The 18817-nt window shown below is 38.4% G+C and overlaps 1 protein-coding gene across 2 annotated transcripts in view; it reads right to left on the bottom strand.

Moving 5' to 3' along the window:
- Positions 1–16831: 16831 nt before the first annotated feature.
- The window catches only part of pcdh10a (protocadherin 10a), a 74429-nt gene continuing 72443 nt past the window's right edge, over positions 16832–18817 (bottom strand). For both annotated transcript variants that reach the window (XM_072256248.1, XM_072256249.1), the window contains exon 5: positions 16832–18468. In XM_072256248.1, coding sequence (XP_072112349.1) covers positions 18449–18468 — 20 coding nt within the window. In that variant the 3' untranslated portion in view covers positions 16832–18448. The remainder of the gene's footprint in view (positions 18469–18817) is intronic.

Below are 18817 nucleotides of genomic sequence, written 5' to 3'. Positions count from 1 at the left end.
ATTATGTATTGGATGGGAGACATTGTCCAAGATGGCATGCAACTTGGACAGCATCCTCTTTTCAGACACCATCGTCAGAGAGTCCAGTTCCATCCCCACAGCATCACTGGCCTTACGAATGAGTTTGTTGATTCTGTTGGTGTCTGCTACCCTCAGCCTGCTGCCCCAGCACACAACGCAAACATGATCGCACTGGCCACCACAGACTCGTAGAACATCCTCAGCATCATCTGGCAGATGTTAAAGGATCTCAGTCTCCTCAGGAAATAGAGATGGTTCTGACCCTTCTTGTAGACAGCCTCAGTGTTCTTTGACCAGTCCAATTTATTGTCAATTCGTATCCCCAGGTATTTGTAATCCTCCACCATGTCCACACTGACCCCCTGGATGGAAACAGGGGTCGCCGGTACCTTAGCTCTCCTCAGGTCTACCACCAGCTCCTTAATTACCAGGTTTTCTGCATTAATTATTCATAAAATATGGTCTGATTTTCAGTCACAATAATAGATAAACACAATCTGACTAAATTAATAACACACAAACAATTGTACTTTTTGTGACTTTATTGAACACATTGTTTAATCATTTATAGTCCAGGCCAGAAAAAGTATGTGAACTCTTGTATTTAATGACTGGTAGAACCTCTTTTAGCAGCAATAACTTCCACCAAACTTTCCTGTAGCTGCTGGTCAGACTTGCACAATGGTGAGAAGGAATTTTAGACTATTCCTCCATACAAAACCCTTTCAGTTCATCAATATTTCTGGGATACCTTGCATGAACAGTCCTCTTCAGGTCATGCCCAGTACCTCAATTGGGTTAAGGTCTGGACACTGACCTGGCCATTGCAAAACATAAGTTTTCTTGTTTTAAAACAATTCTGCTGTTGACTTGTTTTTTGGATCATTGTCTTGTTGCATCATCCAACTTCTTTTAAGCTTCAGGTGACAGAATGCTACCCTGATATTATCCAGTAACACATCTTGATACACTTTTGAATTCATTGTTCCCTCAATGATTGCACTACTGGACTAGAGGTAATTTCCAAATAAGAAGTTATTTGTGAGGTGTTCTTTGGTTGGATACATTATGCAGGCTTGTGAATGTTGGTGTATGTGCCTGTTCTGTGTGATTTAAGCTGGTTACTGAAGAGAACAAAGAGCCATAAATTACGAGTTGTTACTTGTGGAAGTAGGGTAATAAATAAATGCTGGCTTAGATCAGAGCCAATAAGAAGGTGTTAAAGGTCAGTCAGATGAACCTTAGCCAATAACACTGAAATGCAACATTTGAATTAGGTACAGTCAAGATTACTAGAGAGAAAGTGCTTGGGAAGCTAAATGGACTAAGAATAGATAAGTCTCCCGGAACGGATGAGGTGCACCCATGGGTTCTGAAGGAGGTGGCTTTGGAGATTGTGGAGGCATTGGATATGATCTTCCAGGAGTCAATAGACTCTGGCATGGTTCTGGAGGACTGGAAGGTTGCAAATGTAGTTCCGCAGTTTAAGAAAGGAGGGAGGCAGCAAAAAAGAAAATTACAGACCTATTAGTCTGACATCGGTAGTTGGAAAGTTATTGGAGTTGATCCTCAAGGACAAGATTATGAAATACCTCAAGGTGCATGACAAGATAGGCCCAAGCCAGCATGGTTTCATGAAGGGAAGATCCTGCCTCACCAACCTATTGGAATTTTTTGAGGTAATCTCAAATAACATTGATAAGGGAGAGGCTGTGGATGTTGTGTATTTGGATTTTCAAAGGGCCTTCGATAAGGTGCCACATAAGAGGCTGCTTAATAAGATGAGAGCCCATATAATTACAGGAAAGATATTGAAATGGGTGAAGCATTGGCTGATAGGCAGAAAGCAAAGGGAGGGAATAAAGCAATCCTATTCTGATTGGTTGCCAGTTACTAGTGGTGTTCCGCAGGGGTCGGTGTTGGGGCCATTTCTTTTTACAATGTATATCGATGATTTAGATTATGGATTAAATTGTGGATGACACCAAGATAGGTGGAGGAGCAGGAAGTGTTGAAGAAACGGAAAGGTTGCAGAGAGACTTGGTCAGTTTAGGAGAGTGGGCAAAGAAATGGGCAGATGAGATACAATGTTGAGAAATGTACGGTTGTACATTTTAGAAGAAGAAATAATCAGGCAGATTATTATTTAGATGGGGAGAAAATTCAAAAGTCGGAAGTGCAAAGGGACTTGGGGGTCCTCGTGCAGGATACCCTAAAGGTTAACCACCAAGTTGGATCAGCGGTAAGGAAAGCAAATGCTATGTTGGCATTCATTTCAAGAGGGATAGTGTATAAGAGTAAGAAGGTGTTGATGAGGCTCTATGGGGCGCTAGTGAGACCTCATTTAGAATACTGTGTGCAGTTTTGAGCCCCCTATCTTAGAAGGGATGTTGTGATGTTGGAGAGAGTTCAGAGAAGATTTATGAGGATGATTCCTGGAATGCAGGGGCTACCATATGAGGAGCGTTTGTCGGCTCTTGGACTGTATTCATTAGAGTATAGAAGAATGAGAGGGGATCTCATAGAAACATTTTGAATGTTGAAAGGGTTGTACAGAGTAGATGTGGAAAGGCTGTTCCCTTGGTGGGTGAGTCCAGGACAAGAGGCCACAGTCTTAGAATTAGAGGGTACCCATTTAAGACAGAGATTAGGAGAAATTTTTTTAGCCAGAGGGTCATGGATTTATGGAATTCGTTGCCGCATACAGCTGCGGAGGCCCGTTCATTGAGGGTGTTTAAGGAGGAGATCAATAGGTATCTAATTAGTCAGGGTATCAAGGGATATGGGGGAAAAGCCAGAAATTGGAACTCAATGGGAAAATAGTTTAGCTCATGGTGGAGTGGTGGAGCAGACTTGATGGGCTGAATGGCCTACTTCTGCTCCTTTGCCTTGTGATCTTGTGAATTGGTAAGGAATGAATATAACAAAACAGATGCTTTGGGTGTGCTGGCAGTGATTATTCTCCAGAGCCCCACCATCGTGGATGTGGGGTGTCCCACAGACACATTATGTGAAGATTCAGAATGGGACTCTGAGGAACACAACCAGCAGAGACTCCTTTTTACTGGTATTAACTTTCTATTCTTTGACTGTTCATGGAGGGTCAGGAAAACTTAGTAGGTGTGCACACAGGTATTTGGTTGTGTAAATTCACATTTTCTTCCATTAAGAGAATAAAGGTATACTTGTTGGTAATTACAGATTCTCTCTGTGCCTCCCTAAAAATTATTACTAGGGGTAAATTATTGTAACAGTTCCTGAAGGCTGGAAAGGGAAGAGGACAAGTGATTCACTGCATGCAGTTGCAAGGGAAAATTACAGAAGATGGTGAAGATGAATGTACAGTACAGGGAAATGAGAAGAAGCGATCCCTTTGGGGTGCAGAAAGTAGAGGGAATGGAAACATATGGGATCTTATTGGAGATCATGGAAATTCTGAAAGATGATCCACTAATTGCTAAACCTAATGGTATGGAGAGTAAAGACCAGGGGAATTCTGCTCTTGCTCTATCCGAGAAAAGAAAGTGTCAGAGCAGAGATATTAGGAATACATGAAATACAGTCAAGGGCTCTATCCATGAGAGTAGAGAAGAAGGTTCTGCTGAGGAAGAAGAAAACCTCTTCAAAGATATCTGCTCAGAATGTCTTAACACCAGAGCAGTGGGTGACCTGCTCAGCATTCATTATGATCATGGCCGTTCAGCCCCGAGGCTTTATTTTCTCTTCCCAATCCCCTGTGCCAGCTGGTGGTGTAGTGGCATCAGCACTGGACTTTGGGGCGAGAGGTCCTGAGTTTGAATCCAGCCGGCTCTCTTGCACACTCTCCATCCGTGCCTGGGTTGAGTGTCAAGCTAACAACATGACCTTTTTTTAAAAAAAACCTGGAGAGGGATGGGCTCTGCCAGATTTCAGATGCCTGAGACATGCCATAAGATGAGCATACCAAAAAAAAAGCTTGTCATGACGGCACCCCGACAACTCCATCAGGAGTTGGGTACACACACACACACACACACACACACTATTCCCTAGAGCTCTGAATTTTCTGATCTTTCAAAATTTTTTCTACTTCCTCTTTAAATACCTGCAATGAGCTCACCTCCACAATGCTCCAGGATAGAGAATTCCAGAAATTTGATACCCTCTGCAAGTAGAAATTACAAGGCAGTGACAGTTCCCTCATCTTGCAGACATGTCCCTGTCCCTTTGATCAAGCCTCTAGCACCAGTGGAAATATTTTAACATCTACCCTGGCATGCCCCCTTCAGGATCTTACATGCCTCATTAAAATTCCTCCTCATTCTTCTAAACTCTGAATTATACAGATGAACTTCTTTAGCAGTTTGTGCAAGAAAAGTACTCTCATCCCAGGAACAGCCCTAGCTTGGCAAAGCTTCTAAATTATATAATTTTTTATTGCAATGTTTGATTGTTAGTGGCCAGGTTTGAAGGGAGATTACCAGATTTTTAAAGCTTCATTTTCCACCACCTACTACACAGACCAGCAGCAAACAATATTAAGAGAATTGAAAACTGAACAATAAACTTTTGTTGTCATTTTTGCATGTACATTGCTTATCAGCCCAAAATTCCCCCAAATGATTTCCTGCCAATAAAGTTGTTTTGAAATGTACTACTGCACTTTGGAACTGCAGCAGTCTAGCTGCAGATCAATTTTCTCTTAGCAAGTCTCACCAGTAATTAGTAATGGGAAGATAATGAGTTGGAAATGTGGTCCCAGTTGCTTGCTTTAAATTACAATAGAGTAGCAGCTGTGAGTTGTACTCATCCTCCAAAACACAGTTCCATTCAAGTCAAAGTATCACTGATGATTGTACTCACTTCCACACAATTGATTCCATTCAAATCAGTTAAAGTGAATTTCTCAGGAGTGAGTGTCAGTGTCATCAGTGGTCAAGCTTAGCAATGAAGGATGTTACATACCTCGTGCGTATCTTATGACTGTCTTATGGCCATGATGTAATTGAGTATCTTGTGAGCATGATGTAATTGTCTTGTGATGGTGGGGTAATGTAATCTTCCCGCCAGTGTGAGGTCATATGATGTAATTTTCCCGCTGTGTGAGGTCACGTGATGGAATGTTCCAACAGGTATATAAGGGGAAACCCCTGTAGTCATGTAGTTAGTTCATTAGTTAATTTTGCTGTTTATTCGTCGCATGATGCAGTTTCATTTTAAAGTGAAGCTTTACTTTCTATTTTAAGGTGCAAAGGTTGTTGCCGGCAGTTTCACAAATTGCTGCCAGTTTTTGTTTGTTGCACCTTTGATTTACCTTTGCAGTCTAGTATTGGAGAGTGAAGACCTTTCCAAGGTACCGGAATCCGAAGGACTGAGTAAAGATGGTGTAGTTCAGCGGTTTTATAAAGCATTGACCTTATTGAATCTTCGTTCAGAAATATAGTGACCTGCATCTGAGATAACCCCTGCAAGATTAGGAAGGTTTGTGCAATGTTCACCCTCCAGCAAAAAGGTACGTTCCTTTAAGCCATTTTATTTCCTTCATCGTGCATCCTTTGGACAAGGCACCTCTTGGCTGGGATCAGCAGTAATGTCACATCTTCGAAGAAATCAGTTTTCAGGGAAGTCTCTCCTTACTGACTGTATAAATCATATGGACTTTCATGTTTACCACTTTAAGACTGTGTTCGAATTTGCCACTTTAAAAACTGTCTCAGAGTTCAGCTGTTTGTTAAATTGCCGTATAGCAGTTAACTTCCGGTTAAGTTAGTCATTTGTTTACTTTTCACTATTGTTGAGCAGAGTTTAATAAATGTTTATGTTTGTTTATAAAACCTGACTCAATTCTATATTCATTGTTGCCGACCACGTAACAAGGGTAAATACATGTTTCTCTTTGTACCTTGAATAATATTGCAGATCAGATTAGAGCTATTCAAGCATTTTGTTCCAAAGGCCATGGCAAATGACTTTAGATATATCATGGCAAGGTGACAAATCTTGTGGACAATCAAAATAATAATGGGCTAAATTTGGTGTAAAAGTTGTGACAAACATGCTTCAAGTGAAAGTGTTGTAGATTGTATGTAAGTGTGGATGGGATTTTTTAAATCCATTATTTTCATATCAATATTTGCTAATGTCATCAAAGCTATTCACCCCTCTGGTTCCTAGCCCTTAGAGCAGTCCCATTAATGTTACTATCTGACTTGTTACTTCGTAATCTATTCTCTCTCACATTCTATTAACACTGAATCGCCAAACTCTCCAAGCCATTTCTCCCAGCAATCACCTACACAAGCAGTAATTTACAGAAGCCAATTAAACTACTAACCATCACATACCCCGGAAAATTCTGAGTGGTCACAAGAATGAAGGTGCAAATCACACGGAGACACCATTGGAGGTCAGGATTGAACCTGGATTACTGAAGCTGGGATACCTGTATTTCCACCATGCAGCACATTATAAAACCTGTGTTATTCCTAGATCATCCCGCTGAACTCTGAGATGCTATCCTTACTAAAACTTTATGTCTGATCCAAAATAGGTAAAGATTCTTCAAGATAAATCTTCATCCAGTTTTACACTGTATCATGCCTGACTGGATATCTTTATGCATATGTAAAATATTCAATGGAGAATTTTTTTAAAAAATATATTCTAAAAACCACATGCTCCAGTTATAAGTCTCATTCTACAACCACAGTTATTATATCAGCATGAGCCTGTTGTGGGTAGAGAGTAAATATGATCCCAAATTAATACGAACAAGAGAAAATCTGCAGATGCTGGAAATCCAAGGAACACACACAAAATGCTGGAGGAACCCAGCAGGCCAGGCAGCATCTATGGAAAAGAGTATACTCGACGTTTCTGGCCGAGACCCTTCATCAGGACCCACATTTCCCAAATTAGTACAAGAGTTTACTTTTGATTTGTATCACTCTCCAAACAACAGGTGAGGCCCGTGTGAAAACATGACATCACCGTCATCTGCCTTTCACAGCTGGTTTCTAAACAACAGCAACAACATTTGCATGAAATCTATAGAATTACTCAGAGTTTCCCCAAGGGTGGCAACAGAATGGAAAGACGTGTAAATAGAGCTTGCATCCTGATTATTTGTTGTAGTGTGGGGACATAGTAGGATTTCTCACTCCCTTCAAAATTGTAGTTTGTTCAACTTCTGGAAATCTGAATCCATTGAAGATCATGACTTTGTCCATGTGCAATGACTCACTTGGCCAATAGGTCATATCAGCCCCGTGGTCAATATGTTCTGCACGTTCTGAACACAGATGTAAAGGGATAACAGGTACGAGAGAAATACTTCCAGGAAATTATATCAGTGGTATCTGACACATGTCAAAACTTCCAAATTCCTTGCAAAATCTATATGCTTAAATATTTGGATAATTCTTGAGAAAAAAGATAAGAATTGATTTGGATTGCAACATGAAATAGGTCAGTGATGGAGAAAGAAATTTGGGATGAGTGGTGGAAAGTACAGAATAAGGTGCTAGGGAATTTAAATTTTTAGTTTCCATCAATGAGTTGTACTCAGTCGGGCAGATTCTGCTCACTGCTCTGCACTGTTTACTCCGCTCTGCACTGAACTGAGCCTGAGGCTGTGGCTGCTCCACGCTTTGTGCCTATGGACTCACTTTTGTTTTGAATGCTTTTTGTAGACTTTTATTGTTGCCATGATTGTTTTTTTTAGCTTTCTGCACATTGGGTGTTTTACAGTTTTTTTGCGTTCTTGTGTTACTGTCTGTAGGAAGGTGAATCTCAAGGTTGCATAATGTATACATACTTTGATTATAAATGTACTTTGAACTTTGAAATTTAAACCTCAATTTGCTGCAAAGAATAAAATGATAGTGATGCAATAAGCTTGAAGAAACTTGCCAACAATGTGCTACCAATCTATGTCACATGATCTACTTTTCTGGTGTCAGTTGCTCTCAGAATCAGTACAAAGGGATCCACCAACAATAATGTCAAGTTGGCTGAGCAACTAATCACTTTAGGAACTTCACAAAGAGCAGCTTCAGAAAATAAAAGAAAAATGTTTAATATTTTGATCCTTGTAAAAGAAAATATGAAAATATATTTAAGGTTAAGGTAGAGTTTGGAATTTCATGAATAAACTTTAATATATATATAATACTTTCAAATATTTATTAGGATAAATCAGAATGTCCATAAATGCATTTAAGATTATCATTGTATTGCTTGCGAAGTGCTTATTATGGCTTAATACACAATTTAAAAACTTACTTGCTTCTCTAAAGTGAAAGGTATTTCTGGAAGAAGTGTAAATAGGAGTAGAGAAATGAAATCTTAAGTACCAGAAAAAAAGGATCATTTGGTATTAGTTATTGATATCCTCCACATAATACGTACAGATAGGGTGACCACTTTGCAGAACAACTACATTCAATCCACAAGGATGATCCTGAGTTTCCAGACGTCTGTCGTTTTAGTTATCTGTCCATATCCTACATTGACCTCTCTGAGTTTGGCCTTCAATACTGTTGTAGTAAAGCCCAATATCAGCTTGAGTGACAGCATTTTTTTTCTGACTAGCCTCATTACAACCTTCAAGACTCAACAACTTGATAAAATCAGGGAACTCAGCTTTTTCCTATTCTGGCACTACAAATTCATTAATTTCTTCCTATTTGCATCTTCCTATTTTGTTTTTTTTGTATCGTCTAACTTCTCTGCAATTTTTAGACTTATTTGATACTAACATACTCCACATCTGATGAAAGGTCAACGACCTAAATCTAACTTTTTTTCCTTTCTTCACAAATGCTATCTGTCTTGCTGAGTATTTCTGGCATTTTCCATTTTTTATTGTTGAATTTCATTTTACAGCGAACGATTTTTTTTGGCTTTGAAAATGTGGAAACAGTAGAAAAATACATGGGAGCTCTCAGAACAATAGTTTTGTGTCTTTGAAATATTGTGACTGAACTACTTCTTGTTCCAAATGGAAGCTGTCAAAATATCCCACTCTCCAGTTAGACACTACTGAGATGGGAGCAAACATCAAATTGTCTTTATGAGAACATTCTCGGAATCAGAGATCATTAGAGTATAAAGATGTTAAAAGAACTCTGTTAAATATGTATGCAGTATTAGGCATGGCTGAGTAGAGAGAATTCTTTTATGAGCTGCCGTTAAAAGGCTTCCAACACAAGGTATTTTCAACTTTACTATTTCAAATATATTGATACTGGTGATTGGGCATGAAGAATACTCAAAAGTCATTAATATGAAAAAACATAAAATAATGGAAAATATAAAATAACAAAAACACAAAATAAGAGCCCCAACATAATCTGTGGAAAGAGAAACCAGTTAATAGCTGGGTCTAGGTCTCATCATCAGAACTAAGAAGCAAACAGCTTGTTTCTCTCTTTCTCAGTTCTGATGATTGGTCCTACAGCTGAAACATTAATTCCATTTCACTTTCTGCAAATGCTGTCTGACTCACTGTGTTTTTGCAGCATTTTTTATTTTTATTGCAGACATCCAATACATGCACTTCCGCCCAACCCTTTGGTTTTCATTCATCAGATCCTTTCAAATTCCTCAAATAAGGGGACACACGTTGAGAAATTGTTATTAGCAAAAATGCTGCTGAGACCAAAAATAATAGGTTATCAGTATGAAGTGAAAAAGAGCCTAAATTAAGCTTGATTCCAGCTGCTGGAAATGATTGCAGAAAGTAAAGCATTGACTAAAAAGGGAAGGGTAACAATAAGTTCTTACTGTGTTTCCATGTTGCTGTGGAATACCAGTGGCAAATCCAAATGGTTACCAGTGAACTTTCGTTTACTAGGAAAAAATAAACTGTCTCTTTTCGACAAGAGGAAAATTAACGTTCTATTTCGATGAAAAATTGCAGTATCTTTTTCGTACAGAATAATGTCATAACAACAACAAAAAGACAAAACAATAGCTTCAAGCAATAATAAAAAATCCATCTCAGCTCACAGTCTTGCCTAAACTCTGCAATAACTTAAAAAGCCATTTTTGAGTCTTGATTTGGAGCACTGTTGCTCTGAAGTCAGATTACCAGGAAAAATTAATCTACAAATTCTAACATGAGAAATCTCTGCACATGTGAAACATATCAATTTGTGAACAGAAAATACATTGAGATTTATGAGCAAAGTGCCTAGATTCATAAATGAAAGAAAAGCCAAAACCATAAACAAACAAGACTTTTCAAAAATATTCCCATTAGGTTTTTTAAGTAAAAAAAAAATGCACATGACTTTGGAGCAGAAATCCTATGCTGTGATAAATAATATTGCTGATAAGTAAGACTTATGCACATCATAAAAGGTTAAACTGCTATTAATCTTGCTGGAAGCAAATCCAAATTAAATTATTACTTTGTACACACATAGATGAGCATTAAATTCCAGTTTAAAAGATAATGTCACAGAAAACCATGTTTGTATTCTGCCAGTAATGTTCTAGATCCTTGCAGGCGTCAAACCAACTCGTGAAAAACTGTAGAGGTAGTAAGCAAAATATATGTCAGGAAATATACAGCAGACTTGACCCAAAGGCAGAGCAGAGGAAACAATTCAGTGATGAACTATAACTTTAATAATAGGCTGTGAAAATAACAAGCCATGAAGGGTCAGAAAATGAGAGAGAATGGGCAACAAAGTAACTGGTGACTAGAAGCAACGGGTTGAAGCTGGCTGGTTCAATGGGTGAACAAGGACTGAATGGGAGCTAGGTTTAAAAGGTTGTAGGTGATGAGTCAGAAATGAGTAGCAAGTGACTCCTGTTAACCTGGCTGTCTCTGGGAGGAGCCTGCCTGTGCAGACCTGATAGGAACCCCCCTCCTGCTGCCAGCCCCTTGATGGACCAGGATGATCCAGATGCATCCAGTAGAACTTCTTGATCAGCAATAGATCTAAGATGAAACTGGACAGCACCCAAGACTTGTCATCAAGACTGTACCACTACCAATCAACTAGGTACTCTACACCCCATCTATGGTGATATGAAGCCATCAGCTGGTGAACTATGAACACTGGACCACCTTTCACTATCCTATGGTTTCGGAAGTGCAGACTCAGGTGGGTGAAGTGGTCCATGGACAACAGGCTTCAGGCAGGACACTTGGAATGTAGGTGTGCTAGCTGCAGATGGTGACAAGATTAATGTACTGGGTAATCTTGAAGGGAAGAATGAGCCAGGATGAGTGCTTGTGCAAGTTGGTGTGCAGGAGCAGATTTCAGTTGGACAGCTAGACATGGTCCCCAGGCCATAGTAGTCTGACGCAGTGCCACCGGCAGTTGGACTAGTGGAAGCAGGTGTTGTAGGCAACTAGAATGGCTCCCCACGCCTTCTTCCAAGCATTCTAGCAATGGTAAACAAGGACCCCAGCAGACAGGACCTCCACTATCAGCTCCTCCGCAGGAAACATTGGGAACTAGTAGTCACAAAGCACTTCAAAGGGTGACATATCCATAGCATAGGATGGGTGTAGATTGCGGGACAGTTTGGCCCAGAGCTGATACTTCTTCCACATGGAAGAGTTAGAGGTGGTGAAGCAATGCAGAAATTTCTCCACTCATTGTTTGGCTCTTTCTGATTGACCGCTGATCTGCTGATGATAGCCAGAAGACAACCTCACTGGAGTGTGGAAGAGAGCAGAAGGCTCTCCAAAAGTGGGAGAAAATTGTGGGCCCTGGTCTGTCATAATGTCCTGAGGGAAATTGTGGAGCCAATTACACATGGAGAACCAGATCTGCCATTTCAGTGGCTGATGGAAGTTTGGGGAGGGCAATGAAGTGGGCCACCTTGGAGATCTGGTCCACTACTGTGGAGTGATGATGCCCAAGTCTAGAAGTAGATTGGAACTAATAACTAAGTGAACTTAATTTTAAAAAAAACATTCGGCATTTGGCCTTCTGTTTTACTCTGCATTTCAGCATGTCCCTGGCTAATCTTACCTCAATACCAGTTTCCTGTGCTAACCACATATCCTTTGATTCCTTCAATATCTGAAAATAAGCACATTCAAAGCTGCCCATTCAAGATTGTCGGCTTCAGTTCTTCAAGCAATCACCAAAGCACACACAAACAGAATTCAATATTTAATATATGTTGAAAGACTATGTTCATATTTTGTAGGATACCAAGGGAGGACATAAATTGCTGTGCCCAACTAAAATACTTTTGTGCATCACTATGATGCTTATGGTTCAATTCCCAAATTAATTGAAGTGACCTCACTCTTAAGTTGGTTGCTCTATACCACACTTGGTAATACTGTTTTCAATACAATGTAATACTATTCCAATTACTAAGAAAGGGGCTTAACATGCACTACCATACCAATTCAAGTGAACAAAGCATAAAAAAAAAGCAAGTAGATGGCAAAAAAATATGATGGGCTAGATTTTGCTGGAGTAAGGCATATCTTTTTGTTAGGACATTTTTGGTAAGGCATATTTGGGTTTTAATAAATTTTGTCAACTTAACTGCTGGAATAGTAAGCTCAAAAGGGCTTCAAGGACAAAAGGTATCTGGGTATTTGGAACAAACATTACATCCATTAATCACTGTAAGATTAAATGTTCAAAATGGACACAGTGAGTGAATTTGATGTCAAATCATGTGAAAGCAGGTAAATAGAAAACAAAGACTAGAGTTTTTCAATAAAGCTGGAAAACCAAAGTCAGAAACATCTTAATTTTGCATTTATGAAAATTTCCAAAATAATTCATAACCTGGAAGAATATATTTTCTTCCACTTTAGTGTTTACTTTCTAGACAATAGGTTTTATTTGACATGTCATTATTAACAATTTTTGTGTGGTATAAGTTTTACTGAACTCCATAACACTCATAAGCTTAATGGGCAGTTCATGTTTTTTTACCTTTGGGCATTCCTTAGGGCTTGAAATTAATTTACTTTCATTCGATCTATATGGGTTCCAAGTGGCTCTTGAAACCAATATTGGACCAGTGCTCTCTGCTAGAGGAGAAGCTTGACAGGACAGACAGTCTGCAAAGCAATGCATTTCTTCTGCTATTTATGGTGATCTTCAGTATGCCCCTAACAACTGGATTCAACGTTCTCAACATTATTCTGAATGCTTCTTCTCTACTTTGAGCAGTAATTGACCATTCAATCCCACAAGTCAGAAGGAATGCCATACTTTCCCGGAGGAAGCTTTAAGAAATCTTCAAGTTATTTTGTTACGTCCTGTCAACAATGTCTTGATGTGGCAAAACTCAGTCTATTGTAATATACATAAGCCACATAACCTGCCTATTAAAGTCTATTGAGTATGGCCTGCCAAGAAAATCTATTATCTTTGGGATTCAGTACTGGAGATGTGGGTCTGGGAGAAGATACTAATGTTGGTGTCCTTATCTTCTTTTGTGGATTTGGTGGACTTCTGGTACCTCTTCAATGCTTCAAGGTAGATCATAAAGACAATCCACATTTCAGAAATGTCCAGAACCATGAGGATCATTGCTGCCCAGTAGATCAAGAGTGCTGTATTGGTTTTTAGCTCCTGATACAGTTTTCAAGAATTAAATATTTCTTAAATTCGCAATAATTAAAATCAATGTGTCTAGCTGAAGGATTAAATTGAGTCATTTAAATATAAAAGTTTGGAATTTCCATTATAGTATTTCTAGTGAAAAATTTTGAGAAATACTAAAAAAAAATCCAGTGAAATTCAGTTTCCAAATTTTCTCTGCTTGTTTATAAAAATTGCAAAGATCGGGAATCGACAACTCTGTAGCAGTGAGGAGTGTCTTGGTTTGTCCACTTGAACTGTTTTGATGAAAATGAACAAGACATCCAGGATCTACTTAACTGCAAGTGCTGGGCATTTATAGACTGGAAACTCCACCATGTTGTACAGCACTGCCACCTCCATCCTACACTTTCCGACAAGAGGAGTTTATCATGAGGCTGAAATAACATGGACCAATGGGAGTTTCGCTCAGTGAAGGCAGATGTAATGATGAAATTAAACATTTCCTTAAATGTAGCAGCACAGGTGTTAGTCCTCTGAGGCAAATTAATGTGCAAACATATCATGAAAAAGAACAAATTAAAGGTAGTGTGAAGCCACTGGCTGTGCTAATTGGACTCCAACTTGTTGCAAATCATAACTTTTGCTTTATTCCCTCTTGCAGCAAGTTCCAGGATAATTTGAGTAAGAATGATTTGGACTCCATGCCATCCTCCTTGATTTTAAGACTCTCACCTTGCAACTAACAATTGTACATTTGTCACACTGTCCATTGCTCACCATCATTTCTTTTTAGGCAAAATATGGGTTTAAATACTTTATAATAACTACTACAGATCTCTGGAAAATCCATATTGCTGCAGTGTTTTACATACTGGCAGAGAAAACTGTGGAAACTGTATTTTATTCCACATTTCATTTTCTTAACTTTATTCCGAAGCTTCCATTGATTGGCGAATGTCAGGTGAACTAAACTAGGACTGATCAAATGAATGGAGATTCTAGCCATATATATATATAACTGACCAATATTAATGCCTCAAATAAAAATAGTTTAAGTAAAATGCTGTATCAGAAAGGATCTGGCAAGTGTGGCCTGAGACAGGTTGCTTTCTGGCAAAGGTGTAGTTGGTGAGTGGGAGGCCTTCAAAAGTGAAATTTTAAGAGTAGACATTGTATGTTCCTGTCAAAATACAAGACAAAGATAACAGGTTTAGGGATCCTTGCTTAGAGAGATATTGAGGCCCTATTTAAGACAAAAGGAGATGCACAGAAGGTATAGACAGGCAAGAACAAATGAGGCACTTGAGGAACATAAGAAAGGCAAGATAATACTTAAGAGGAAATCAGAAGGGTTTAAAGACATGGGGTTGGCTCTAGCAAAGGTGAATGAGAACCCTAAGCACTTCTACAGGTATATTAAGAGCAAAAGGGACAAAATTGGTCCTCTGGAAGATCTGAGTTGTAATTGTGCGTGAAGCTGAAAGAGAACGGGGCATCTTAAATGGATTTTTGCATCTGTATTTACTTGGGGGACAGATACAAAGGGGATAGATGTGAGGTCATACAGCTGCGAGATCATGGGCCCGATATGGACTACAGAGGAGGTGTTTGCTGTCTTGAAGAAAATTAGGGTGGATAAATTCCTAGAGCCTGACAAGGTGTTCCCTCAGACCCTGTGGGAGGCTATTCTGGAAGTTTCAAGAGCCCTAACAGATACATTTAAAACATCCTTAGCAATGAATGAGGTGCAAGAGGATTGGAAGATAGCTAGTCTTGTTCCATTGTTTAAGAAAGAATCTAAGAATAAGCCTGTAAATTATTGGCCAGCAAGCCTGATATCAGTTTTGGGAAAGTTATTGGAAAGTATTCTAAAGGACTGGATATACAAAAATTTGGATAGACAAGAACTGATTTGGGGTAGTCAATATGGCCTTGTGTGTGGTAGGTCATGTCTAGCCAATATTACAGACTTTTTCCAAGGAAGTTTCCAGGAAAGAATTGTTGAAGGCAAGGCAGTGGATGTTGTCTACATGGACTTTAGCAAGGCATTTGACAAGGTCCTGCATGTGAGTTTAGTCAAGAACGTTCAGTTGCTTGGCATTCAAGAGGAGAAAGTAAATTGGTTTAGATATTGGCTTCGTGTACAGGTTACTACCATATATTGTGAGAACCAAATGGAGAACAGGAATCAGGCAGAAATACTGAATGGAAATTGTGTGTGGATGTTTGGACAACAGGTAGCAATGAGGTAAAGGAACAGTATTGCATCTGATTTAAATTAATTTTGTGATCCAACTTCAGACACTGTCACATAAAACAAAATTCCTAAACTGAAATAAATATTCTCCTTATAGGGGAAATCTAAATAGAAACATAAATGCAAACACTTAATAGACATATTGGTGTTAAGTTAAATTTATCAAAGAGAGAAAATGAGAAAGAAGTGTGGGAAAATGAACACTTTTACCAATCATCTGCTATGTCACAAAATCTGTAACAGTTAATCTAAATAAATGTAATCTTTAAAGGTTACCTCAATTTAATTTAATCCACAATCTATTTTACATCTTTCATTGTAATTATACTACTAGGAAATGCATAACAAAATATGCAGCCTTGACAAAACTATTCCTATTTTCTAAGTACTTAAAACTGCCGCTCACTGATTATCCAATCAACAAATGTAACATCTCACAATCCTTAACAAAAAAGACCACAGAGTAAAGCCACCAAAATATTTTTTAGTTATGACAGCAGTCATTCCAACTCCGACAATCATTAGTAATCACTCCAAGATCATACGATTATCATAACATGGTAACATCAGATATTCATTAATGATCACTTCAAGGTCACATAATCTGAACTGAGTCAGTCTCTAGTACTTAAATTCAAGGAGCTGAAATCCTTACTTTCTCTCATCCCTTCATTAGCATAGTGTTATTTTTTTAGGTGTGCTGCCCTCCTGTGTATGATCTGGAAGTGAGAGTGCAAATATCCACAACCAAAAATCTGTGGGCTCTTGAAAGGAAGATTTAAACTACGAGCAAAATCGTTGTGTTTTTTTTTCCCCCTTTCTTGTCATTTCCTGGAACATTAACTCTTATGGTATGAACTATGGCCCACAGAGGAAGAATCACATGTTTGCAGTTATCAAGGAGCAAAGGCACCGTGCATTCCAGTGCCACATTGTAATTAACCAAATTATTCCAGCATCAGACTGACATTATTACAGAGACAAAATAGGCATTCATTGAACTTTTAATGAATAGCACTTTAAATCCATGTAAACAATTGCATCATTATTCTGTACTGCTAGTTGAATTAACCCAGATGATTGCTGTGTTGAATTATACTTATTTCATGTTGTAAAGTTTTGCTATTTTAAGCACGTATAAACTACTACAGTGTGGATTAAATAATGTATTACAGCTTTTTTTATTGACAATAAACTGTTTCAACAATGTGAGAAAAATACAACATCCATTTCTTCATAATACTTTATTTTTTTTAAAAAATGTCTTTTATCCCCCCCAATTTTCACCTCAACCTATTTTCTTTTTTGTTTAAAAAAAAAGTTAATTCAGTAGCTTAAAATAAGGGTTGGGGCTTAAATAGTTTATCTGACCAAAAATCAAAAAGCAATCATCTTGTATAATATAAAAGAGCTGGCTAACAGTAGATAGTCCACTCAAAGGCATGATTATACACATAGGGTACCAATGTGGTGATTAAACTGCACTATGGACTCTGGGGCTCTGTGGATTTCGGATGTCCAAGGGAACACATCAGTTATGTTCTGGCATTCAAATGCACTCCCGTTTACTGTTGGTTTTATTCTAATCATATCAAGAATGACTCAAAGCATCATTTACATAAGTACATTTGATGGAGTAACTTCATTCCTAAAGGCCCCCTCTTTATCTGAATAACAGTGAAAAAGACATCATGAGAGGAATCTTTAGATTACATGTACAAGATAAAGGAAAACAATCCTTTGTCTTGAACCAGCAAAATCACTTGCCCTTCTTGGGATCCAGATCAATTCCTCCTGATGAAGAAAACCCAGCAAGTAACTCAAAATATTTTGTCTGGTAGGAGGGAGCAAAAAAGCAGTTCAGTATTTTAATTAGCTTTTGACTTCAAGAGTTAACATGAATCAGATTTGATTTCTCTTTGTGGGTGGTTTTAATCATTATTGGGAATTAAAGAAGCTATAGACAAATAGACACTTGGAATTACTGATAAACCCGATTGCTAAATCATCTCCTTATTAATACCATCACTTCCAGTAAGGAAAAATAAAGGAGTACATTTCATTTTATTTAGAAGTTTCAAAAGAGTACATTAAACACATTTGCAAGTAACACTGTGTATAAACTACAGAATGTAATTGAACTGAGGAGCTCTGATTACTGTAGGTCTGTGGCTTGTCACTGGAAAGACCTAATAGTGGGCGCAAAGAACACAGTCACAGTCTTGAAAAGTTGGCGCAATCTGGGAACACTCCATCACAAAAAAATAGAAAATACAGTCACATCTAAAACAGTGATATTGCATCTGTAATGCACATTTGTTTGATTCTGTACAATTGGCTTCTTTTGGTGCCGATCTGTGTGGTCAGAGATTAAAGAAAGAGCTGGGAGCTCAGTAAGAGTTATTGAGTGCTGTAAACAGGCACACGGAGGTCATGGTAGTGACCAGACCAGTCATTTCCACAAGTCTCCAAATCACATCAATCTCAGACCTGCTGAGAGCTTTGATTCTGTTATTAGCAAGATTGTCTCCATTATTATAGGAACCGATTATATTATGCACATCTTGATGGCCAGGATGATGGACTGGAAAGTTGATTTATTTTAATCGTTGGCTTGTGCAAAATCATGCTGCAACAACAGAAGGGATTAGCAAATTCTCTTCCGTGCTGTGGAAAGAAACAGACAGAAGCAAGAAGTTAGCCATGGTGTTGACAAATGCCAATATATCAATTCCGTATTTGCCAAAATGAATGCCACTCTTTTATTAGTACTGTGTAAGTATGTACTTTATTTCTGCCATATTACTTTCTCTTCACTTCCTCCAGTAATCTTCAGGATAAAACCTTTGTCAACCATCCCTCTTCAATCCTCTTCTAGTTCTATCTGCATTAGAACTCTTTTGTCTGTGTTCTTTCCTGCCAAATGTTCCATATGTCCTTTACGGATGCTATTGCCAAACTGCATAGACTATGGAGAGTTAACCAAGAAAAAAAAATCTCACTTCCAATTTCTTAA

The sequence above is a fragment of the Mobula birostris genome, chromosome 4, assembly GCF_030028105.1.
Source record: "Mobula birostris isolate sMobBir1 chromosome 4, sMobBir1.hap1, whole genome shotgun sequence".
Classification (NCBI taxonomy): domain Eukaryota; kingdom Metazoa; phylum Chordata; class Chondrichthyes; order Myliobatiformes; family Myliobatidae; genus Mobula; species Mobula birostris.
Note: the sequence above shows the minus strand (reverse complement) of the source record. Positions and strands in the feature narration are given on the sequence as shown.